This window comes from Echinococcus granulosus (assembly GCF_000524195.1).
Source record: "Echinococcus granulosus chromosome Unknown EG_S00020, whole genome shotgun sequence".
In the NCBI taxonomy this organism is placed as follows: Eukaryota; Metazoa; Platyhelminthes; class Cestoda; order Cyclophyllidea; family Taeniidae; genus Echinococcus; species Echinococcus granulosus.
The window spans coordinates 103,173-128,903 of record NW_020170400.1 but is presented as its reverse complement, the minus strand read 5'-3'; the positions used below and the strand labels follow the sequence as shown (position 1 = coordinate 128,903).

Here is a 25,731-nt window from a genome sequence, read left to right as displayed (position 1 = left end):
TATCCTTCTCAATGCAGAAACAACATTCATTATTTAAAATGCCTAAAATAAATCACTGTGTAGGTGGTAAATAAGGCCCTCTTTTTTTAAAAAAATTGAACAGACACCGCTTGTACTGACAACTCTATAGCATCTTGACGTGGTGCTTAATTATTAAAGATATCAAATAAAGCAACCACGCTAAATTTAGTAAATGTTAACAAAAATATATCTAAAATGTACTTATTTTTTACGGGGAACTATTCCACCTAAAATTGTGCTTTCCTCCGCGCCACATCAAGCCGCCTAATTCGGTCTCACCGCCAATCAGTGCTGGAGTCAAAAAGCGAAGCGCCGCCGCATCGCTGCCATTGCCTTTCGGGCGCCCCGCAAGAAACCACAGCATTTGGGCTATTTTATCTCACAAAAAAGGGGTAGCATATCTCTCCACAATATCTGCCCTTCCTTAATTCGTCAATGCATCTATGTGAGTCACACAGTCACTCAGCTTAGTAATTCGACCTACTTTTTCGAACAAAAAATGCAGACATGTGATGCTACCTCCACGTTTCCGGATAACTCATCCCTCCACCAAGGACTCGAGAAGCTGCCCACCTATGCTATTCTGATCTCACTTTACACCTAGCCCCCAACCTCGTCTAGAAACGGGGCGCGTTAATACCTCCTTGTTGAAAAGTCTTCCCTTCCTCTGTAAGTTAGAACAAATCTGCCCTGGAGAAGGATTTGTGAACTGAACAAAAAATTGCCAAAAGTGTAATAGATCCTGACACCATTGGCGTCTTTTACACCCCAATTTTCTAACAATAAACAATCATGATATTAACAGCGCATCTGTTTCTCCACTTGCATTTTCTGCCCGAGTGCAGTAGAAGGAGCACCTCTAAAGTGGCCTTTCCAGTCACGAAACCTAAAAGTGGTACCCATTGTAGTAAACATTTTGATGGCAGAAACGCCTGCGTGCAGAGGTGACTAATTGGTCACTGACCCTAAGGGCACGCAGTTATGCACACAAACTGTGACCTATTCAGTCGCTTAGCCTGCCACAATACACCTCTACTGGATGTATGAGTCCTTTAAGCATTTTTGGTTTCAGGATTTCGTCCAAATGGCCAATTTGGGGTCGACATGGTTATATGAAAGCTTAATGATCCTACTCCTTCCTTTTTTTTATTCTAAAAAATAAACAATGCGTTTAAACAACTAATGCGTGCGTGGTAACGGGTGAGGACCAGTGCCAGTGGTTGATTCCAGAAAAAGGCAATAGAGGTAAATACTTAGGCAGCCAATTCGAGTAGGAAGTGTTCACTTGTCGTGACTTTTGTTGTGTAGAAATATGCGAGCTCACAGGTGGAAGAGAATAGCCTATTTCTGACAAAGCTTATCATATTCAATAAATTGCATTTTGGAGACAAACGATTAATTCCTCTCCTCATGGCTAAAGTCATGGAGAGCTAAGTTGTCATCACAGGTCGCATTTGTGAGTTTAGAAGGGTCCCCTTGAAGAACCAAAGTTTGGTTCAACTGTCGTGACCACAAAGCACGCATGACGCCCATGAACAGTTGCCCCTTCTAGGAATAGGCGTGATTGCTGCTGATTGGCCGAGAGGAGAACAGCTGTCCGACTGTACGCGTTCACACAGGCCTGTGAGATGAATGATGACGAGAGGCCAATCAACTGCGCGATTAGGAGTGAACGTACGCACCTGCGTATGTGCGTCCATGTGTGCAGGTTTGGATGATGACACAAGCGACACCCATCTAGTGTCATTTGGACCGCTCTGCCGCGTGTATGATGTTTGCGGTGTGCTTCATTATCGCGGCCCTCCTTCCTGCCATGGATCAGGCAATCAAGAGGAACGAAGTCGTCATGAATGCCTCGGAAGGCGTGGAAGTAGGTTCCACGATTGGAACGCTTTCTTCTTACAGTGGTGGGCGGGAGGCGTCTTATCTGGGCATGGTCGATGGAGACGCTCTTTTCAGCATTGAGAGGGACGGAAAAGTGGTCGTTGCGAAGCCCATCGATTTGGAAACTTTATGTCGTGAAAGAGAGGTCTGTTGCACGTATTCCAAGCCCTGTCAACTCTACTACACCGTCATGGTAGAGGATCCACGCTCGGAGGAGATAAGGGAAATCAACTTACGGATCCGAATCATGGATGTCAACGATCATGCTCCACGCTTTCGCCAGCCGAATGGACAGGTTGTTCAGGTTTCTGAAAAGGCTCCCATAGGCACGTCAATCGATATTGATCCCGCAGTTGATGGTGATTGGGCGTTGGAGAACCAGATTCAACGATACGCACTTCATGGCTCGGATATCCAACGCTACTTCGAGATTGACAATTCTGATTTGCCACGTATCCAGCTAAAGCTACGTGAGCAGCTGGATTACGAGAAGCAGTCAGTCTTCAAGGGGACTCTTGAAGCCTGTGATCGGCATAACTGTACTACCGCCCCTTTGACAATTAACATCATCGATGTGAATGACAACCTTCCATTCTTCCATCCCCCTCTGGAGCATAACCTAACTCTTCCCGAAGACACGCCAAGTGGAAGGGTTATTCTACGACTCAATGCGACAGACTATGATTCACCACCGAACGCTCGAATGCGTTTTGAGTTTGTTGGTGCTGAAGATCCCTCCATTTCATCAACCTTTCATTTAGATCCGCTCACAGGAGCTATTTCCCTAGCTCGTAGACTCCAGGCCGATGTTCGGTTGAACTATCATTTCAAGGTTCGTGTGAAGGAAACGTCCGACTCGGCGCCCGTGGGAGTCTACGGTAGACCCTTCCATTTTAACGATATTCAACGTCGAGACACAGTGAGTGTCAACATTCGAGTAGAGGACATCAATGACTTTGCTCCCGATATTCGGATGGTTATTCCACCTGAGAGTTCAGAAGTTTGGGTTCCTGAAAACTCATCCCCCGGCAGGATTGCCACTTTAAAAGTTGAGGACAGGGATCTAGGTGACAATGGTCTTGTCACTTGTGGTCTAGACGGCGCTGGTGAAAGTTTTGAACTCCGACAACTCGTTCCTTCCATCTACGCCCTTCACAGTAGACGCAGTTTTGATGCAGAAGCCGAACCGATTGTATTTGTCAACATAACCTGTTCAGACAGGGGCACTCCGCGACCGAAGAGCACACAAAAACATATTGTTGTTCGGATTGACGACGAAAATGAGTTTGAGCCAGTGTTCACGAAGAAGGAGTACTCTGCCAAGATTACTGAAAATGCCCCGAATAACACCTTTGTTCTTCAGGTACGTGTATTGCATTCTCCCTAGCACGTGATCGTTCTATGTGTCGCGTGACAGTATTCCTGCTTATATTTGCATGGTTTATAGGTTGTGCATAAAAGCATTTTCGTATTGGCTGTAAGATCGTTTGAGCTAGCCACTCCCCCTACTTTTTATTGTGTAGGTTACTAAACTGTTAAGTTAATGAATTAAATTACGCCTAACCCCGGGGTTGATAAAAGTCGGCACTTGCGAGTGTGGACGGGCATGAGTCATTGTCTAGATTCGTCAATCCCCCCTCGCCTTGTCTGTTTTGGGCACTTGAGATAGGGTCGCGTCACCGCCTGTAGTATGGCACCACCCCTACTTTCCATTGAAATAGTGATACTTTGCCATGCGTGTGGAGCTCCTAATATCGTTGAAGGTGGTACAAGACATGCCTCCGCTAATGATGCACACAAAGGCTGGGAATACGTTAGCTCAGATGGGATGAGCAGAGCCCGTGAGCACACCTTAGCTTCTCGCATCGAACCTCCTTTCCCAGGCTCCATGCGCCGGTCTTCTATTTCGGACATTACAAGGTAGTCGAGACATGTCATACAATGATTCTCCATCAGTCCAAGTTTTGGGGTTTAATCTGGAGGTCGTGTTTTTTGGTGCTACTTCCGTGCTGTCTAGTTGAGTGTCTAGAATGGATTATCCTCACTTTCTTGCAGCGAGCTAAAGTATCTCATCCTCATCTCGCAGACGTACATTACGGCCTTACTAAAAAATTACCAAAATCAGACTTGTTTCGACAGCTTTCCTGTTGAGATTTTGCTCTAATCCCGCAGTCATCTATCTACTTCTGTGTTTTGGTGTAATTGGTGGTAAGTGGGATTGACCTCCGTTTCCGTCGGGTTGGCAAAAGCTCACTACTGTGGGTTTCATTATAAATGTGCAGACTAGTAGCTTAAGTTCATACCACCATCGTGGATGCTGAATCGTAGGACTGAGAAAAAGACCCACGCAGTCGAATATGTCGTTAAAATTAGTCAAGTAGAGCGAGTTAAGGCCCGTTCGTATATCTCCTAATGGACCGAGTCGAAGCGTTTGCGTGTGGTCGACCTTTTAAGATTGAAATATGAGCTGGAGTGGAGTAGTAGTGCCAACTCAAACTCAAGCTACCGTCTGCTGTGCGTATTCATCGTGGTAGGGACTAGCGAAAGTAGGCGCTTGGGTGGGCCATTAGGACTTCACCCCTGCCCCCTCTGGCCGAAAATGATCTCCACGCCTGATGTGCGCCCTCAGAGCTGCGTTTGAAGATACCGTATTTTTTAAATTTGCCATGCTTTTTTTCGGCACGGAGAGGTCGCACTGGCGGATTTAGGGATGCGTAACTCGTGCATTTTAAAAATGCAAAACTTCATTGTTTCCGATAAGTTCGCACTTTTAGTGGTGAACGCGCGCTCCATCTCCTAATATTGGAGATGATTTCCTCCCATTGAATTAAAGGTGTTTGTTTCGGTACTTCATCTTGCCGCTTGCAGATGGTCTCTGTCAACCAGCGCACTGGTTTTCGGACACGAATGTTGGTTTCTTTTCCCGAGAAGCGCCAATCTCAAATGCGTAAATGTTCCCCCCCCCCCCCCGAACTCGTAAAACGTCCCGTAAAAAATGCTAGGGGTAAACACAAACACCAGTCCTCATCACCGCTAGCTGTGTAAATATTGAGGTCGTCTCTACCGGGAGCCGCTGACGTTGGTGGCACACCACTCCCTATTTGCCCTGCTGATCACGCTAACCCGCATTTTCCGGATCAGCGATTCGGATAAAGATAGTGGGTCAAATGACGCCGATGATGGCATCAATTCGACCAACTCTACTCTGCGGATAATTAGGCTGATAAATTGAAGATTCACGGTGTCTCAAGCCACTTCTCGGTCAGACACAGCGTATTAGGGCCAGGAGATGTTTTACAATTGACTGATGTCTTGCAGGAGACTAGTAGGTGAAGGATGTCGGGCTCTGTGATTGATCTTCGCGTCTCGATTATCATTAAAGTGCTTAGGTGAACATAAATTAACCGTGGGAATTAAACGAAGACTGTACGGATGTGAGACAGCTTCGTAGTTTCACTGATTGTGGTGAGCTTTGGAACTTTCGATAAGATGTTCCTTCTTGTTAAGGTTTGTCGAAGTACTGTCTGATAGGCGTCGTTAAAATTTTAGTGACATTTTAAAATCGAGCATATTCCATGTCAATCAATTTAGGCAAGAAAATTTTGTTCGGATGTTAAGTTCATGGCTTAAGGCAGCTTTATTTGGGGTTCCTAACTGCTTTCAGTCATCTTGAACGGTATTTTGATTAAACCACCTTTAAGTTGTACTAATCTTTCTGACTTCTGTTACTTTCTCGTCTGTAATTGGGGTTATAGTAGCCTTCCCGCTTCGCATCTCCTCGGAGTCAGCCATCCATGATATATGCTTTTCTGCTATGGTAATTAGCCCATCCTTCAAAAGGGAATTTGTTCTATTAACCTTGCAGAAAAAGGCTAATTTTACGAGGTGCTAATTTGTCTGCTATTGATTGCCCTTGGGGATGCCTTGTGAATAATAAACACACCTAACGAATGTCGCGCAGCATTTAGCTTGAAGGTTGCAAAATTGTCTCCGTGTGTGCTTTTAGGTCATTGCACGAGATGGGGACCAATCAGCTCAACTTGAGTACAGTCTGAAGGGCGACGGCGAACGCTACTTCAAAATAGATCCAGGCACGGGAAAAATAACAACCATGGAACGAGATATGTACCATATGAGTCGACTGGATCGTGAAATGACACCTGAAGTGACCTTCTTTGTTCTTGTCAAAGATGCGAAACCTGATCGACTGGTTGGTGGTAAGGGTGATAGCCAGAAAGATTCTGGCGTGGTTCACACCGCACAGACGACTGTCACTGTGGAATTGATCGATGAGAATGACAACGCACCCTCCTTCACGGATATCGGGCCGTTCCATCTGTCGGAGAACCATCCCAAACACTCCAAAGTAAATGGACATCTACATGCTGAAGACCCAGACCAGGGACTCAATGGCAAGGTGAGTGGAATATCGTCTAGTCGAGTTGGGCTTTCCTACTGCAAGTTCACATAGAACCACGCGAAGGTGGGCAGGACACGTAGCAGCATAATTTGCAATGCATATTAGCCTCACTCCTTAGACGACTGCTGGTACTGCTTCCGACGCTGAGTGCGTCGTCTTGTCAGTAAGACAGGTGGCCAAAAAAATTCACATGCAAAAAATTAGCATTTTACAGCCAGAAGAAAACATAAGTGAAGGGCGAAAGTTGGTTTGCGTGATTGCTGTGTGGAGATGAGTCGTATAGCATCGTGTGTGGTTTCAGACACTGAGGTGAGCATTTATTCGTCTGATTTGCAACTAGTGGACCTCACGTAAGTCGAGGAAACACAGAAATATGAGAGGTGATACTCTAAAAGATCCACGTGTTCTGTGTGATTCTCCAACGTTTTTGACGAATTTTTCCCCTTTTTACAAACTAATGACATTTACCCTTCTGTCACTCTGTTTTTCCAATTCCTAATTCTCGCAGACCTGAGGGATCTCAAGACGACCGTGGATAAATTTAAGACGTTTTTGTTCAGTGAAATGGGAAGTTGATTTTATCAAGGTTGGCACCAATATGCAATAAAGCCAGAAGCAACGATTCTGCCCATCTGGCACAGAGGGTTGTCTTTGCTCGTCGTTCCCCGCTGAATTTTGACTGACTTCAGGAAGCCATTTGGTAAGACCATCTATCTAATGGACCTGGAGTTGGCAGTCTTCGCAGATTCAGACATTCACAGTAGGTGCCCTTCTGTGGTAACCGCCCATTCCTCATCTTTCCTTAAATATGGTTTAAAACGTCTGCAGAAGTCGCAGCTTTATTTCTCGAAGGCGAGAAAGCACACAAACAAAAGAACCTGGAAGTAGCTTTACTTGCAAACGCTTAAAGGGGCTGAAAGACTACCACCATGTGGCATTACCTTCACAGAGGTTAACTCGGCCATTTCAGTCTTTAATCAAAGGGGAGAAATTGGTAAAGGTGATGGGTGAGGCGAAACGGGGGGTACAACAACTAGGCCGTCGCGACAGCCCTTGTCTGACCTCAATGTGGAGACAGGATTGTGACTGTACAGTTAGTGTTGCCATCATCGCAACGCCTGTCGATGTGCATTCAAGTGATGCGATGTCCGCCCCGTCCCAAATACCGTCCACGTCAGTCCATTTGCCACATTGAGTTGTGGCCACATTTTGGTCGAAATCGTCGTAAGAGAGAATTACACCCAGTTTGTGATTTTTGTTAGAATAAAACGAGGTGAGTTCCGATTCCTTTCTGGTGGTGCTAAGATTTTTGGACCTGAACTGGCAGAAAAGCTGCCGCTCTATGGCCGTTCTTCCTCTGTGATAGGCCATTGCTGTAAGCCAGGATCTGCGATCATGTGCTGATTTCCCAGTTGGGGGGAGAAGCTAGTCGAATCCAACGTGGGATTTGGTGGAACTCCATCCTTTCTGGCTCCACCCAAGGCCTCTATAGTCCACAACGAGCGTGTTTCGTCCGTCCCATTTACCAGAAGGGAGCCCTTTGTGATGCGTGAGAGGGCTGTCATCTCCACGCCTTTCAAATACGCTGTTGGTTTTCTCCTTTGGAATAGTAGATTTTGGGATGATTGGCAAAAATGGGTCTGACTCTTCAATAACCCTTGCGTTATGAGTTATTCACGGGCGGTGTCGTCCTTCCATGAAGTGAAGTGAAAAAGTGAGGGATCTAATTGCTACTAGCGGGGCATCCGCGTTCCTGAATCACAGAACAGAGGAGCTAGTGAATCGTCGACAGAAGTGATGAGACACTAGATATCTCGCGTAGGTTAGATGCACATTTGTGAAGAAGATACGGCTGTCATAGCTCAAAGGTCAGTCTGTAGTGGTCATGTCACCGTGGGTTTGATAATTACCATGATATCAGCAAAAAGATGGCGCTTTCTCTGCACATAGCGGGAGCTATGAGCAAATAATTGATGAAACATCTTGTCACAAGCAGCTGTCGTCTCATATGTCCCTCGCGAGTTTAAATTTCCAGTAATAACTACTAAACTGCGTAACGTTGCAAATGCTGGAGACTACATCTGTCCTATTTATCCATCTCCCTCTTTTTATCATTAAAACGCTAAATTCTATCTTAAAATTTATGATTTTCCAATAGGAGGAATTTAAAATCCCCTCTTTCGTCTAATAAGTGTTTGAAAGGGTGAGTTCAGTCGTGGATATGGCAGAGGTCTTTTAAATCCATTTTATTACGCAAGATGGAGCATTAGTTGGTCGGAAGAGTTCGTGTGGTTGCCGGTATACTTCGCTACAATGACTTACTGTAACCTGAAGATTAACTTACGAAGGAGAGCCTTCGTTAATGTTTACCCCGAGTAGTAAAATACGTTATTTGTACCTGCATTAAATGGGGGAGTTATGGAAGCTTTGTAAATGGGTGTAGCATACATTAACAGATGGTAATAAGTTTCGAGGACCTAGCACTTAGCTTTCCACTTCGTGCGCCTTACTAAAGCGCTCCGTTTATTTGCTGACTGACTTATAATGAAAACGCCTTTGTGCTCCAACGCTGGTTAAAAGAACGATTTACCCACTCACAGGTACAAATCACTTCGCTCTCAGGGGGCTGGTCTTTATGTATGGGTGTATGTAGTGGACTTCGGATGAGGAAAACGTATTCAGAAACTCACTCAGTCGGAGGAAGGTGCTGTTCTTTATGCAGAACAATGTTGAGCCTCATAGCGCACAACGTATTTGTTGAAAGATTCGTGTTTCAGACTGGAATGGGGGTGAATCCTTCCATATCATCTCCGTTCCCCTCGTTCTTATCACCTTGACGATATCCATGCAACAGACACAGAGCGGGGCCAGCTTGTGTCTCGTTGAGAAAAGAAAAGGGTTGTGGTACTGGTACTGGTACTGGTCTTTTTGATAAATTAGGGGTATTAGGGATTTTCAAAAAAAGCGCATAATTGTCTCGTGACAACTGAATGAAAGTGCATTTCATTCATTGCTTCATCACATAATAAAAAAATCAGACCAGTTTATGAAATCCCTGATGAGAATGCACCAACTCCTCAGTAGTTTGAATCACATTCCCTACTTAGTGCGAGGTTACCACTAAAAAATATGCTATTTTTAGCCTCATAGTTGACTTTGATCGTGTCTCACGGGTCGGCGAATGAGCCAAAGCAGAATAAACCGTTCAGGCAAGTAGCTGCGTATTGCGCGTGGATGAACACTAGACGAGGGCTGTTGCATTAAGCTGACACACTGCCACTTTTCAAAGCAATCAAATCTGCCTGTTGATCTGGTAGTTTCTTTTCACCATATGCACACTAACCAATCCTAATTTATTGCTCTGCCCCAAACTAGACATTCGCTTGCTTTGGTTTGCCGATGACATCTCAAACTTGTAGACCGCAGTTAATGGAATCACTCAAAACACCAACGTTGACAACTCGAAACAGTAGGGAGAGGAAACGTTTGGCCACCTTTTAATGAGAATTAGTCACATGCGTGGCGGACTTGGGCAAAGGTCCAAGGCAGATAAACTGAGGGCGACCGAGGCAGTGATCCGAGCAACGTGGGACAGTTGTGGCTAGCATTCCAGGCGTCCCAAACAAACCAATTGAATAGCCGGATGAGTATACGGCAGAGGAAACACCTTCTTGAGGTTTCTTCTGCTACCTTACCTCCTAGTAGTGATAAGGTTCAAAGTGACAAAGTGTACGAAAGCCACACGTCTGTCTTTGGAGTGGTGTATTCGTAACGTAAACAGGTGTGCACATGACTGCATCAATTATCAGCAGAGTGGACCATTCTTTTATGGAAAAAATATATTTTCTCCTTGATACTCATTGACCATACCACATTTTTAGGCTTGGCAACCAAACTAATAAGGGTTTTAACTCCCCTGTCCTCCCGCCAATTGAGCAATAAAAGACCATAAAATGGTGTTCATGGCTGAGTTTTATGTCTTCTCTATTGATGCTGATTTTAAGGTTTGTTAATCTGTCCACGGATCTCTTTTCAGGTGAAATATGGGCTACAGGATGTATGGGACTCCTCAAACCACGTGCGAAAGCATAACCTTTTTCAACTGGATGAAACCACCGGAGTTTTGCGAGCTCTGGAACCTCTAGATCGTGAACAGACAGCTGAGTATACACTCCGTGTGGTTGCCTGCGACATGGCACCTCGTGACACCCGTTGCACCAGTGTCAATGTTACTGTCTCCGTGGGAGACGTCAATGACAACGCTCCAGAATGGCTGTTCCCGGTTGTTAGTGATGAAGCCTCTGCTGAATTTGCAGAATGCGTCAATATTACGACAGACGCTGTAGCTGGACAGGTGGTGGCTCAACTAGTAGCTCATGACAGGGACGCTGGACAGAATGGAAGAGTTCGCTACGCTCTTCACGATCCTCACAGTCAGGTCGCATTTTCGGTTAACGCTACGACGGGTCGAGTCACTGTTGCTAATAGATACTATACTGGATTGGCGGAATCCAGCGGATCTCAACAGCAACAACAACAGACTCTACAACCGGGGGTTCATCGCCTCAGAATTCGAGCTTCGGATATGGGTCAACCTCCCCAGTTCTCAGATACCTGGCTAACGGTTGGTTTTCATTCTAAGTAACTAGGAAAGTTTTTTTTGAGTTATTCGCATAATCGGGTTTCCATCTTGTTCAGATTCGCGTCGTGGGAGCAAGCTCAAGTTTCTTCAGTCTCCAAACGGGTTTACTGGTTCTTCTGGTCCTAGTAACTCTTATAATTGCAGTCAGTTTAATCGTAGCCATTGTATGCATTCGTCGGCAGCATTCCACAGGCTGCAAATCGCGTCAACAGATCGTCCCAACACCATCCCACGCTCCTAGTTACATTCTTCCAACAGCTCATCCTCATTCAGACTATCCCACCTTCCTGAAACAGAGTGGTAGTGGACCTGCCTACATGTTAGCAAAGACGACTGCTGGAAGTGTCTGTTCCAGCGATCATTGCGAAGGCAGTGGTGCTGGAAATTGCCCAATCACTGATCTAGGAGTTACGGAGTTCTACGCTCCCTACGGTCTAGCAACGAGTAGCACCCAGGGCGACGATCAAGTGAGATTTGTTGAGGTGGATCCGACAGGAATAGCTGGAAGCACGGCGGCATATTTGTCTTTTGCTCGAAGCGAAGTTGGATCGAGCACTTCGCCGGGAGTGAGACTGGTTAGCACCTACCATCCCGTGGCGTATAACACTTGTGATTCTGTCAGTCCCCTACCCACCATGTCTTCGGGAAATCCTGCTCCCGCACAGTCAGTTCAGGGCATGCTCAAATTCAGACAGGTGAGTTGCTGATCATGGCGGTTGATGAATGGTTAGTAAGGAGGTAGTAGATTAGATTTAACCCCCTTCTCTTCACCATTGAGAACATCTTTTAAAGGCATCTAGGTGAACCGCCCGTGACATCTTTTAAGATTTGACCACTTCTATAAGATTGAGAAAGTTGAAAAAGTTGAAATTCCCTACATTCCATAAGACTTTGTGGAGCTATGGTCAAGTAATATCGAAAACTATGAGCTAATATGCAAGCAAGAGGCGTGGATTTTTTCATTGATAAGCTGAAAGTTGTCAGACGACTTCAGTATCTATCTGGTCTATAAAAAAGGATTTATTTGAAGCTAATATCCTAGACGTCGGTAAATATATGTTCACCACCCAATAAAATTCGTCGTCAATTTCAGCTACCGCTTTTATTAATCTCTAAGGGGAGGAGATGGGCATTTTAGACCTTTTCCATTTTAAAATGGCTTTAGTGTCCCAATTGGAGTGTTATATGGCCTTTGACACTACAAGCACCCTAAATGATTTTTCTTACCAGTGCATATTAAAACTAGCTCTTCTAGGGGGACAAATGTTAGGAGCAACGAGGTCGTGAAAACTCGCCGACGACTCATTCCTAATTAGTGGTAACCGCACTAGGAGGGGTGGAGCAATCTTTAATGGCTGAAGCTCTCGTCTTCCATTCATTTTCTAGAACAAATTTAGGGCTTTAAATGTCCATATATTAATTATAACAATAGCATTATTATTGGTGCCAATTTACCGGCTCATTCTTGTTGGTGGCCAGATTCCATACAGAAAATTTGCACGCAGTTGAATCACTTCAGTGGCTACTGGTCCAGCCTCCGTGGGAATTGGTATAAGCCATTGTTCAACCGGTATACCTATGGTTCCGAAATTCAGCCGAACCCGCATGCCTGCATAGGTGGGTTGGTAGGCTAGGGGAGGCCAGTGACGCAGCTTAAACTTCTTACTTCCCCCTCCCCTCCCTTCGTGTGGGCCCATAGAATTTTCGGCTCACTCGTCCGGTAGACAGGCTACCTTCAGGAGTGATTTGTGGCCGCAATCACCTAGTCTCAACTAACCAATCACCCTTACTCCTGCTCCCAGATGATAAATGACTTTGGCTCTTTCACTCCTGTGACGAAGAGCTAGAGGCCCGATTAGGCATTTCATATTAATTTGAAGAATATCCTTTCTCACCTGCTAAAGCATTTGAAGTTTTATCCTTCCTGAATGCGTCAGCAGCCTACTGCTTACCTACACCCATGCGCTAATCATCCTCGTGTAAACTTTCCCGTGCCTGTGCTAGGGTGTGATTAATTTCCCTCCCATTTCTGCTGGTAGGGTCTCATATTTGCCATCGTTAAGGCCTCGGCGACAGAATTTCCAAATTCTGGCCCAGAGACGCGAAGCTGTCAATCGTGTCGAACGGCATTCCACTGTTATGCTGGTCGAGAAATTCGTCCGTACACAAGACTCGGGCATTCACCTGATCATGAATTGGAAAACTTGGAAAAGTTAACTAAAAATGCAGGGCCAATGGTTAGGGGAACAGAGTCGCGGAGACCTGAGAAAAATCCAAACCATTTGATGCAGGATTGTCATTACTATTGGATAAAAACCGCGTCCTTAACCTTCCGTGTAGAAAGAGGACATGAATGTGAAATGTGGTATCCAACTCATCTTCCCGTCTTTGCCTGTTATCGTGGGACCTTAGTAAGAGTTTATTCACCCATAAACCATAACTTTTGACAGGAATAGGTGGGGGGAGACAGGCGCAGTACGATCAGTCATCCTTCTCTCCCCTCCCCTGAAAACACATTAAAAAGTCTACCACCTTTCCTCTTTCCTTCTCCCCCCTTGTGCACGAATGTGAAACGGAGCGAAACGAAATGCATATCCAAACCTACCGTTAACCCTAGTGTCGTCCTCCCCTACTCCAGAAAGTTGACTCGTCTCTCTATGTAGCGCCACATTGCAAATAGACGCGACAGCACACCTGGGCGGGTCTGGGGGCTCCCGACGACCTTTATTGGTTCGCCAGGCATCACGCACACTGCCCCCCTCATATGTTGTGGGAATGGAGGAGGTGGTACTGGGCGTTTTTGAAAGTGATGATGCGAACTTTTTACCAACACTGTTGGTGAGCTGTTTCTCACCACAAAATTAGCGAAAATCCATAATATTATTATTTTTAAAAGCGAATTTATTAAATCCAACCTGGAATCCCATGAATGTTTCAGTTCTGCTTTTTGGTGAGATTTTTTTGAAGAGAAAAAGGGGAAATTTAAAGGCACTTTTATTTTTTCTCAGAAAGTCGGCGCGATCTGGAATTTTTCTTATACCTTTCCGTTTATTATATAATAACGTGTCAGCACAGGCTTCCTTTCGCAGTCCTTTCTTCAAATTTCGTCCGATACATGGAAAAGTTTATTCCGACAGAAGTAGTGAATGTCGTGGAATTGGATAAGATATCCTAGCATCGTGTGCCCTATCAGGCGAAGCACATCAGAGAATTACTCGTCGGAGGTGTAGCCTCAAGAGTTGGACGGTGTTTTGGAGCGAGTTCCTTTTTTATGCCAATCGCTTTTGGAGGAAGAGGCGTCCTTTCTCCGGATCAATGCCATAAATCGTGATCGCAGCAATGTGGCGAATAGCCCACTCGAGGCAGGTATTAAAAGTCGATGCGAATTCAGCAGATCTTCTGTTTTGAGTCCACGCGGATCCAGGCACCCGCATCACATTACTTCCAGACGTAACTTTTCCGCAAAAAGCGGGATTGTTCACTTCTTTCCTTCCTTGAAGGCTTTATAGGACCTAACAGTTGAGGCTAAGGTTTATCTTGATCCCAGATGGGGGACAAGCAGAATATTGGAATAACTGAAACACGAAGACCTTCATGCCACAACTAGAGTGGATGCTATTTTGCCTATTTTCTGATCTTGTTTTTCGTCCTCCACACAGACATCAGGCCCACCGGAGTTCCTCTACCCAGGTCGAGGCAACAGCGAAGAGGTTTTTGAACTTCCAGAGGCGTCAGGAGGTCGGTACGCAGCGCCTGGCCATGTGCACACCTCTCATCACCACCCACTTGCCTCCTCTGAACAGTTCGAAGGCGGTTCCGCGGACTCTGGCAGGGGTGTGAGTGAGGACGAACCTCCACCGGCTCACGTCATCCATTGCAACGGTAGTTCTGACTGCCTTCCAATTTCCAATACATCGACATTCTTTTGCCAGAATCCGGGATCTCTGCATAGACCCTCCACTTTCCTTGGGAATGGCGGTGGTGGAGTTAGTCTACAGGAGGAACACATCCATCCCACCGGTTTGTTGATGTTTGTTTCACTTATGTCTTCTTGAATTTGTTCCCGGGTGAATCGAGGTAGCGCCATCTTGAAATAATGCGGGAATCATTGAGGGTGAAAGGGCCAATCATTAGCTGGAAATATGCCCGTCATACGACTAGTTTTGTTTGTCAACAAGTACCCTTGTAGGTGAGTACGATTTGTCATCCTGGTGGAGAGGCTTTTGTAAGTCGAGGGGTGAAGTGAAACCCAAAGTCAGGAAAACTTCTATTGATAGCTAAATGAGAACTAAATAGCTGTTAAAGCAATAAAAAGGGCAGAATGTGTCCCTATTGTTGCGCGTCATAAACCCCCAAACTCGTGGGACACCCTGTTCCTTATCCAGATGTTGATATACCAATGGCCATTTTTGTACTCCTTTTTTGCCTGGAAGAAATGATGCAACTTTAAAAGTAAACAAATTAGAGTAGTGTCCAAACTTTTCACCTGTTCTTTTCCTAGTTAGAAGTACCCCATTCAGTGGAGTTTTGAGTGTTGCTTTAAGCTAGCTGGCTAGAAAGCTATTCTTTAATTCAAAGCCAAATAATCACCCTTCATTTCCTCTTTATTTGTCTTTTTTATCAATCGCTACATGTGTTTTTCACCAAATCCATTAGCGAGCTGTAACAACCCAAAAGGCACAAACAATGCGAGCGTCTCATTAAGCTGGCTCCATAAACACAGTCATAGAAATGCGCATGCAGCCCATAAATAAGACTTTTGTGTCACTCCTTCCACTCTTTTCCTTCTCTCCCTGTAGCCACCCCTCTGCTTCCTTGTAGCAGGTAGTAGTGAACGCTTTATGGCTAACCCCTGCATTTAAACCCTGGCCGAACTGATGTGGAACGACGTGAGCTGAATGAAGTGTCATATATTAATGCATATATAGAGGGGGGGGAGTGAGAAGTCCTAGAGATATCATATATTTTTGGACGGTGTCGAGGTTTGATTAGCGGATTGCTGTCCAGAAATTTTGACAGTTTGAATAGGTTGTTACATAAATAATGTCTCCTGCAACTTCTGACCAGAGGCTTTAACTAGTTTCATTCATACGAGGGAATCTGTTCTCTCAACTCGTTCAATTTGGCAATTCCTTTGTTGACCTACATTTCTGCCTAACTTGGTTTGCTAATAATCTATTAAGACATAAAAGGAAACAGCTTCTGTTTAGTCTACCTGACGCTCACCGCCCAGCTAAAAAAGTCCCTTACCTGAAGAAAAAGCTAGCCTTTGGTTTAAACCTCAAACTACAAGACGTGACCATGGGCGGGTTTGATGCTGCGAGTCTCCATGGGGCTTCCACTCTGAATTTACGCAAATTGAGGTAAATAGGACGTAGTCTATTGAGTAGACTAACCTTATGGTTTATTCCCTTTTGCAAATTTTATCAACCCGTTCGTTGTGTACACCATAAAATCAAGGAAAAAAGGGGGACTGTACTTTGTCAAAATGACCCATCGATCACTTTTGGAGGTAAACTATTCAATAATTCGTTCATTTTGTCCTTTTACGAACGAAAGTGGGACACTTCGCCCTCCTTTTTGTTACTGAAAAGTGGTCATAAATCATGGTTAGGTTTGACATATTTGATTAAGCGTCACGAAAGCATGGACATTACTTCTTTCCACTGATGACTCTCGCATAATCTTGTGGACTTTTAACTATCACTGGCTTCTCAAAATTGAAAAGTTTAATTAATTTTTACACACCATTAAGTGCATGGTAGATTCTATCGGTGTGGAGGGGTGAGGGAATCGTTCGGATGAAAGTTGTTTGGTAGCTCGGTCTCTGGTGTCCAAGTGGTCAAAAAAATTGATGTTGCTCGTTGCGGTGACTTGTGGGAACTTGTGGAACATGTGTGATTGTTCATATACTTGCGTTTTACGAAACCCAGGTAGATATGCGTCATTTTACCGGTATGGTAGTCTTTATTTATGCACTTCTTCACTACTCACCTCATCTTGGAAATCCCTCGTTTTAAGGAGTCTTTATCAACATCGCTGGGTGGAATTTGATATTGTCTACTTTACTGACCAAGTTCAAAAATATGGGTCACTCGTCAGAATCTTATGATGTTTTAAGAGGATGTGGTAGTAAACTGTACCGCCCGAAGGTGGTTTATCATTTGTTTGCAGTGATGTCAAATGCATCCATTCATCAAGTTGGAAAAGATTCTTCAAGCATTTCTGACAGTGTGAAGTCAGGTGGAGGGGAGAGTCTTTAGTCAGGTAGTGAAACATACATCAACTGGAAAATTCAGAGAATCCAAGTGACAGAGTGCCGAATGGCCCAAACTCCATACATCAACTGACGGAAACTGCGATTGACGTGCCATAAGAAACGGCTTTGATATTTCGCACGACCCATTACCCATCCTGCACCTTCTAGGGTGCCAATTTATCATCCCCGGGAGGCCGCATTAGCTGTGGTGGTGATGGTGCCCAACCCTTTTCAGCCAAAGGCTATTCAATTATGGACGAGAGCTCGAGGTAGCTTGATACAGTTTCATTTTGTAAAACACTCAAAACTGATGAATCAGTTGGATGAAAGTCCCATTCTTCAGCAAACCGCCACAGAATTGATCCATGGGAAGATTTACACGTTGAGTGGATTCTTCAAGTGTTGATTACCGTCTTTTTGGCATTAAGAGAGGACAATTTCGTGATCAAAGAAAGAAATAGAAATGACTGTGACCTCCTTTGGATACTTCAAGAGATTTGAAGCCTGTTTTTGGTGTGTTGTGAGAAAGGATGGGTTATCGTAGGCTGATTACTGCAACCCATAAAAGTTCAAGGAGCTCTCTTTAATCGAAAATCGCACAAATAGATCAGACGATCCATGTGGCGGAGCATTAATAACACATAAATCATCACATTTTGAGGTATTCAATTAACGAAAAGGTTTTTTTGTTTTTAATTTGGGAGAAAACGGCCTTGGCAGAGATCAAGAAGCTCCCTCTGTTGTACACAAAGGCTAGTTATTTCACAATGTCCATGATGACTGACCAGTTGGACGATAGCACTAATATGCTTTTTCATCCATATCAGTGTGTTTAGCCTTAAAGCTACAATGCATCGCTTTTATCTACTAACCTATCTTCTAGCCAGGCATCGTTAGGACCATAAGAACGTAACAAACATTTTGGCTATTTGTAATTTGACGGCTTTTTTATGCACCGTTGCTATGCTTATTTGAAATAGAGTCGTAGCCTTTCTACCAATAGGACTGGCTCATCGGTAGGTAGCCACACCAACTGCAGCCTGTTCAGCGCGTAGCATGATATGGTTCTTCTGCACGCATTGAATCCCCTCTGTCTTCCCTGAAATATCCTACTCAGGTAGTTTATCCCCCCATCGTTTAGGGGTAGACGAATTTTTACGATGAAACCATCTGTAGATTGTGGCAGTAGTCCACCTCTTTATCTTCTGTCTTCATTTCCTTTAAGGAAGAAGCTAAATATGGAATCTGGTTCAAAAGGAACGATAATCAAAGAAAGATGCCTAGTTACTATTATTTAGATGGGTACTTATTTGTCATTTCTGTTTTAATGAAATTAAACATAAAGGTTGCCTTGTAAATAAATTTGGAAGGCGTTTTGGCCATTCTACTTTGAATTGACTATCAAACTTTGTAAATGGTATAAGTAGCGCTAATTTGTCGTTAAGGGCCTTGCAAGAAACAAGTCTGGATGTACCCTTGTTTAATCGACGATGGAGAGACGTTGGTGAGATTGGAAGACATGCGTAGGGCTGAGGTAGCCAAAGCCCTAGGGAACTGAAGCGGTTCCATAATGGCCAGTAACTTTTTAACGTTAAATTTGCACATTCGCTTTTTAAGTGATATTTAACGTCCAAATTGATATGCTAGAGTAACTTTTTCTATGTACTAACAAACCGGTTCTATGAGGAGAAAAATCACTGGTGAGGGGTTTTGCATCTACAAAGGTCATTCACATCAAACCAGGACTTTTGGGGTAGTGAAAGCAGAAAACTGTAATGCATTACACTTAGTTTCTCAGTTATTTAATGCCTACAAAGCTTTGCTACAGAAAAATGTCTGTACAGATGAGCCATCAGCAAGCGTTTGCGATTGTGTTAATCGCTTCTTATACAATACCGCCACAGTTTATGCGTGGATAAGGTGTTTTACTAGGTAGTTGAATGCTTACAGGCGAGCCTTGGGAAACGTCAAGGGCGGGATCATCATCTGTGGGAATAAGTACGATCACCTTCTAGACATTGACGCTAGTTAAACGACTGAGCTCTCCATCACCGCAGTGCGCTTGAAGTCTTCCGCATATACGCGTGGGTATTTTCAGCCTCGTGGCGTGGGTCTTCGTAGCGTGGTGCATTTCATGCGCACACAGTACTGTTGCCGTCTACCATGTTGATAGACCGTCTGGACTTGCGTACCATGAGGTGAATTGGTTATCAATGAATGTTCGCATTAATCATTCTACTATGTAGCGCTGTCACGGTGGTCGGTAGTCTCGGCTTGACCTGAGCACCCTCTCTGAAAACCCTTTTTTAATTTCCAAACTTGACGTGTTAAGGGTCCTGTAACTACTTAGCTGATAGGAGGGAACCACAAGGCGATTCGCTTTCAGCATCTAAAATATTGATTGTGTAAACAGAAGGCCACAGAATTTCATTATCTTTCAAATATTTATTTCAAAGGTGAATGCCTCGGCTGACCGCACTCCTATTCAAACACACCCACGCTGAATTCGTCGTCATAATCGCTGTCGCCGTTTCCGTTGTCCGTGGAGATGCCCCGAAGAGAAGGATGGAAGGGGAGCCCAATGAAGAGTCCCGCTTTTGTACACACGTCCTCCAAAACCGCTTCTTGTGTAAATCTCAGTCCCTCCCCTCTTCTCCCGAGTCCCTTTGAAATAGTTCACTCCTGGTCTCTTTTATCACACGCGTGTATGTATGTATGTGTATGTGGAGACGAAAATGAATTTGACTGCCTTTTTAAGATCGACTGTCTTTTCCACACCATTTTTAAGGAATTTGGGAGCAACCAAAGGCGGCTAATGTAGTATGAAGTCTCGATTTAGAGTGTGCTTAGGGAGACGGACAGGTCACTTGTGTGGCAGCGAGTGGTGTCCCGAAAACAAGGGTTGCGATGTACGATTAAGGCCTGTCAGTAATTTGAGCTGTCGGACGCTGGAGTTCCCTAAAAGCCATTTTAAGCCGACCAGGTGTGCTGCTGTGGCGTTTGTTCCGGTCCCTGTCAGGTGTCTACTTATTACGGGCATGTTATAATCGGTGGGGGACGAAGTGCGTACTTCGTGGCTGGGCCCTATGATGCGGCGCTCTGGTTCATCCCCGAAGCAGTATCAGTGTAGACGAAGGTCATGTCTCGGATCACACAAAGAATGGAACAAATGGGGTTGTGGGTGGCGGCTCGTGACACAGGCTGGGGGGTCCACGCGGGTAGAATCACACTTCAGGGATATACGTTCTTTACCGCACTGCTCTTTTCGTCTGTGGCGGGTTGTCTGCTTTTTTCGCAGCTAGTCAGCCGTGGAAACTGAACCAACAATAAGCTCATGGAAATGCGAACAGCTGAGTTGACCAGGATTTGCAAAACGTCTCGTCTTTGGCAAGATGAGCAGTTCTGAGGACTGTGATGTGTTCTGTGCACTGACAGCTTTGCTTATGTAAGATCGGCCTAAAAGCAGCTTGTAGGAAAAAGGTACCACTTCTTTCGACAACAGCTAGGTAGATGCTTTAAAGGTCATACGACGGGTGTTTATTACGTTTCTTTTGAGAGTGACTTCGCTCCACTAGTGGCCATTGTGTACAGAACCCAAAGTTATTTTTCTTTTCCTGCTTCTTGTGACATAATTCCATGAATCCGGCTGCCTTATTTTGCACCTGAGCTATTTTTGAAGATGTGCCAACGGAAAAAATGTTGATCATCAGTGTGCGGAATGGTTGGGTGGATATAGGCAGTGGTTTGACATTCATGACGCCAACAATTTGCCCAAACCCCGCGATAACTGGAGAGCCTGCGCAATCTGACATCCATTTAAAATAAATGATTTGTCGAACTTAAAGATCCGGCTACTAATATTACTTGTTTTTCCCAAATGATCCAATCTGGTTTACATCGTTGTAGGCAGTGTTCAGCAGAGCTCTTTGAGATGACTTTCGGCGACTTTCAAATTGCTCGAATAATAAAGCGGAGACATACAACGGCGGGCCTATAGGTACAGTGCTCTTTATTGCACGCCCCTGTCAAGGCTGGTAGATGTGATTTAGGCTTGTCTGCTTTACAGAGACACGACGGTTCCTTGTACAACTTTCTGTGTAACATTTGAAGAAGGTACAGTAGTAGAACATACCGACCCAAATTGATCTACACCTGTTTGCTACTTGTGATGATTCACCTCAAAGTAAATGTATCGCTTTCAAAAGGGCTCTCTATGCGTCTCTCGAAGGAACTGGAGCTTCACTACCACTAGACGTGGCTAATATAGCCATTTTTGCATCTGCATTAAACAGAAGAACTCTGGTTAAGGCTAAACAAGTTAAAATTAAGCTTAAAGCACTAGTGATTTATCCCTCACAATTTTCCCGTTATAAAATCTGCCATCTTTATGACTTTTTGCCGACTCGATTGTGAGGGAAGTGAGATTTGCTTTGCACCTTTCAGCAAAAGAACAAATATTCAAATATTCTCTCCTTACCCACTTCATACTTAAGGTGGATATCGTTTTATCCCTAAAGGGCTGAATGAAATGCGGGCAGAATATGTCACTGTCTACTTGATGGTCTACAGCTGGAAGATGTGGCAGACACGCTTCACTAGCAGTCTCAGTTGAAAATTAAGCACTGTGGTCCACTTTGACCTATCCAACAGATATCGCCAAAACTAGATGATGGAATTGTCCTCATAAAAGATGTGATTTGGACAGTACGAATGCAGCATCTCGGATAATGACTACCTGTTTAAGCATTTAAAGGAGGTGTAGTGGTAGAGGGGCTCGCCTAAAATGTTTAATGTTGCCTAGACTTTTTGCAAGGTGGATGAACAATCAAGAGCACCTTCGATTCTCTAAAACAAAGAATAATGTGCCACTAGAAACAAGTGGATAACCTCCAACGATGGATAGCAGGAAAGATGAGCTACTGGCTTGTACCTACAACAACCGAAGAACCGTGGAACCAAAACATGACATCGAAGAATATTTTATGCACACTTCAACCAATCAAAATAACTCATAAACAGACAGTCGGCAGCAGAGAGAGGATCTTTAAAAAGCAAACAATTTCTTTGTAATAAAACTTTTTTAAGGTAAATAAAGAGTTGATTTCACCTGCACACTTAGGCCCTAAAAGTAGTTGTTTCTAAGGCAGAATTAAACAACGAAGCAATAGCAAACCTATTCCCCAGCAGGTAGCCTCGTGATTCTTCGGTGGAGTGCGGTGGGCAGTTTTGGATGCAACCGGATCTTCGTGAAGAAACAATACTAGACTAGACATAATAACCGTGTGAACTCCATTTTTGTCTCTAGAGCTATCCACCTATACGATTTGTAGATCACGGAACTCCAAAATACACGAGGAAAATCTGCGAAGAACGTGACACCTTTTCACCAGATATTGCTTCCCCGTGGCAAAGATTATGGAGAGAGCATCAGCAGATGGAAAGTATTACAAGAGGACCAGATTGCCTGCTTCATCGGTAGAGATCACCGACGCGTATTGTAAAAGATCTACAGGTGTCATCTCACTCAGCAGACCACTTTCTAGACTCCGGTCTCCTCCACCTGGAACGTTTACATAATGCAGTCCACTGAACAGGAGGATTTATGCATTGCGGGTTCAACCGCAGCTGGTAGTGTACAAGGTGGCTGCATTCTTGCACACCACCTTAGCATTCAAACCTTCGCTTACCACGAGAGAAAGGGCATATTTAAGTGGCCGTACCTCGTTTCGCATCTCCGTTGGATCAGGTCCATTAAATATTCATGCATGGATGTGTCAGTGGGAGAAAGTAGGGGAAGGCGAGAGGAGGAATTTGAAAATGTCATATTTTCTAAAAATAAAAAAGATGAAGGAATAAATGAAAGAATGGGAGAAAGACAAAAAGAAAAAAGATTGAATTGATGAGTGCCATTACACGGAAGTGCAGCTGGTGAAATGGGCTTAGCGATGGCCTTAATAAATGATGAATGGATCGCTGCATTTGCATTTTGGAGGTGCAGCAGTGGAGTACACGAAGCGGCACCAGTCCAGGTGGAGTGGTCTTCCTCCTATTACCACTTACCCAGTTTGACATAAATTTATCCAAATGTCAACATTCTGCTGGTGACGTGCTGCCATCTATCGACTCACGTTTCCCACATGCATTCCAAATCTACCTCCGTCGGCAAGTCTCACTTCCAGGTTATCCCACTCCCACACAACGGCATCCACAAAAAGTGTCTGTCTTCCTCTCCTTCTGCCCACCCTGTAAATAGCAGATGTATTCACATGCTGCTCCACCTACAGAGAGGAATCAAGCATGCGTGCTGGTCGTTCATCCATAAATGTAGACGCATTTTATCACCTGTATATCCTTCCAGTACAGTGCGTTAAATGATGTGCCCGTGTCCTTTCAGTGCGTTCAACCAACCAACCAGCCGACCACCCAACTGAACCCCACAAGCAGGACCGACTGTGGGCTGAACTCACCGATGGCTGTCAGCACATGTTCCTCCTCCTCCCAATCCACCTATTGTGGCCTCCCTTCATCCACACACCTAACATTTGTCAGGAGGGAAAAATTCTTGTGACTCCTGTTTCTTTTCACATCCAGGTGGTAGAAATGTGCCAATTTTTCCCAGTGGACCCGGTCAAAAATGTATTTGTGCCTACGAATGTCAACGTCTTTGTAACGAAGCAAGAGACAGCATTGGGCATTGCCATTTGAGAGTAGAGCGAGACTGGCAGTGGCAGTAGGAGAAATTATTGCATTTTAGGAGGAAAACAGAAGGTATGGCTACATCCTACTTTTTCCTGCGTGAAATTCAGCAGTCCAATGAATTGGGGGTAGCTGCACCAACTTGTGAATTAAGAAATTTTCAATAATATGAAAACGCTAGGGATTTCGAAAGGTATTTGAACCAGTTTTTACCCCCACTTTTCCATATGGACTACGCTTTATTTGCATTTGCGCAAAATGACGTTAAATCCGAGGACGACTGCACCAATGAGGAAATATATATTGAGGCAGATCTACAAACGGACGTAGATATAAAGCGCAAGTTGGGGTTTACGATAGATGCAAACCTTTTATCCGGACGTAATTTTGTGTCTCTATGCCTATTAGTCTACCATCGTGTCCGTCTTTCTGACATTTTACTATGAAAGCTTCCGAATTAATAACTTCAGTAGAGAAAAAGAAGAGTGTGTAGATGGGGCTTCAATCTCCTGAATGACAGTTTTTTTAAAAAAAGCAATCAAGCTTTCCCAAAAAGGAGGAAATTTTAAGTGCCGTTTTGGTATCTGGAATCAAAGAAATCGAGCTTTAGCGATCTTAACCTTCACCCCACTTTCGCTTTGTGGGTAATGGTCATTCTATTTGGCAGGCAATCGTGTGATTGTTGAAGACCAAGGTAAGGGAACCATGTGGTTATGTGAAGGATTAGGAATCCTCAGTCATCCTACTCCTCCCCTACCTCTCATTCTGCCCCAATTTAAAGCGCCAATCTTTCCACCCACAAATTTTGGGGCATACAATGAGGTAATGAGGTACTGCACTGTCTTGTGGATACTTCTTTCCCACCACATGGGTGGCTGTACCCACTGCCCTCTAAGGAATTTTCTCCTCTACCACTAAAAGTTGTTTCGAGGAGACCATTAATCTCAAGTCCTCCACATTCATGCGCACACTAACAAACCCTCAAAGTCCTCTAGCCATGGTGAGGAGAAGGGGAAAGAAAGATGTGAGAAAGAGAGCACACCAAGGCGCAGTGGTGACAGGTCAACACAAATATATGCTCCATGCTTCACACCTCACAAGTCATTGCAAAGCACCACATGGAATAGAGTGCACGATCAACCTGGTGACTATCCGACGAGTGACGAGTGACAGCGCCTTCGTCAAACCTTCCATGTGCTCACTGTTAACAGGCAATCTCAATGTCTGTAGCAAAAGCGTCAGCCATGTGACAGACTTGGGTGACATCCAAGTGGACAAAGACAAGTTGAGTTGCAAGTGGTAGTGGTCGGTGTCCATAAGCTGTTGCTGCAGTCAGAGCTGCTACACCATCATCGAAGACGAATAAATGCATTTCGGTATGGAGGAAGCAATCACAAGGACTGCATGATTGTTGGCAGCGGTGAGAGACCGTGTCACCAAAACACTGGCACAGTTCACTTGCACACTTGCACAGCTCACAATCGCACAATTTCACACCTAGCTACACAGCCTCTTCCACTACCACAGTCGACTCCCCTTCTAAGAGTCCTGGCACCTCCTCCACTTCTGCATTTTAACAACCCTTCTGTTCGATGTTGATAAACCACCATGTAGTTGATATGGTTTGACACACAGAACCATCCAGAGATGCCACCAAGACCCATAGTGTTGACACCAATCAACAAATCCCACCCAAATTGACGATGCTTCCATCTACACACTAAACATACAAACTGGAAAGATGAGGCATTCACAGTGAATGAGTTTGTGGCACGCCTCAACACCACCTGCCATTCCACTTCCAAGTTC

At 44.6% G+C, this 25,731-nt stretch overlaps 2 protein-coding genes across 2 annotated transcripts; both read left to right on the top strand. All coding sequences in view use genetic code 11, as the record gives it.

Moving 5' to 3' along the window:
- Positions 1 to 1,792: 1,792 nt before the first annotated feature.
- EGR_03676 (Protocadherin) lies at positions 1,793 to 15,829 on the top strand (the record flags this gene model as incomplete). The annotated part of the gene is made up of 10 exons (XM_024492925.1): positions 1,793 to 3,268; positions 5,912 to 6,322; positions 7,296 to 7,498; positions 7,738 to 7,912; positions 10,362 to 10,949; positions 11,024 to 11,662; positions 13,007 to 13,128; positions 13,631 to 13,805; positions 14,627 to 14,953; positions 15,767 to 15,829. The coding sequence occupies 10 exons, from the start codon at positions 1,793 to 1,795 to the stop codon at positions 15,827 to 15,829; spliced, it is 4,179 nt and encodes a 1,392-aa protein (XP_024352582.1).
- A 7,362-nt stretch (positions 15,830 to 23,191) lies between these two features.
- Positions 23,192 to 23,931, top strand: EGR_03675 (hypothetical protein; the record flags this gene model as incomplete). The annotated part of the gene is made up of 2 exons (XM_024492924.1): positions 23,192 to 23,471; positions 23,621 to 23,931. 2 exons carry the CDS (start codon positions 23,192 to 23,194, stop codon positions 23,929 to 23,931), a joined length of 591 nt encoding a protein of 196 aa, XP_024352581.1.
- Between the last annotated feature and the right edge of the window lie 1,800 nt (positions 23,932 to 25,731).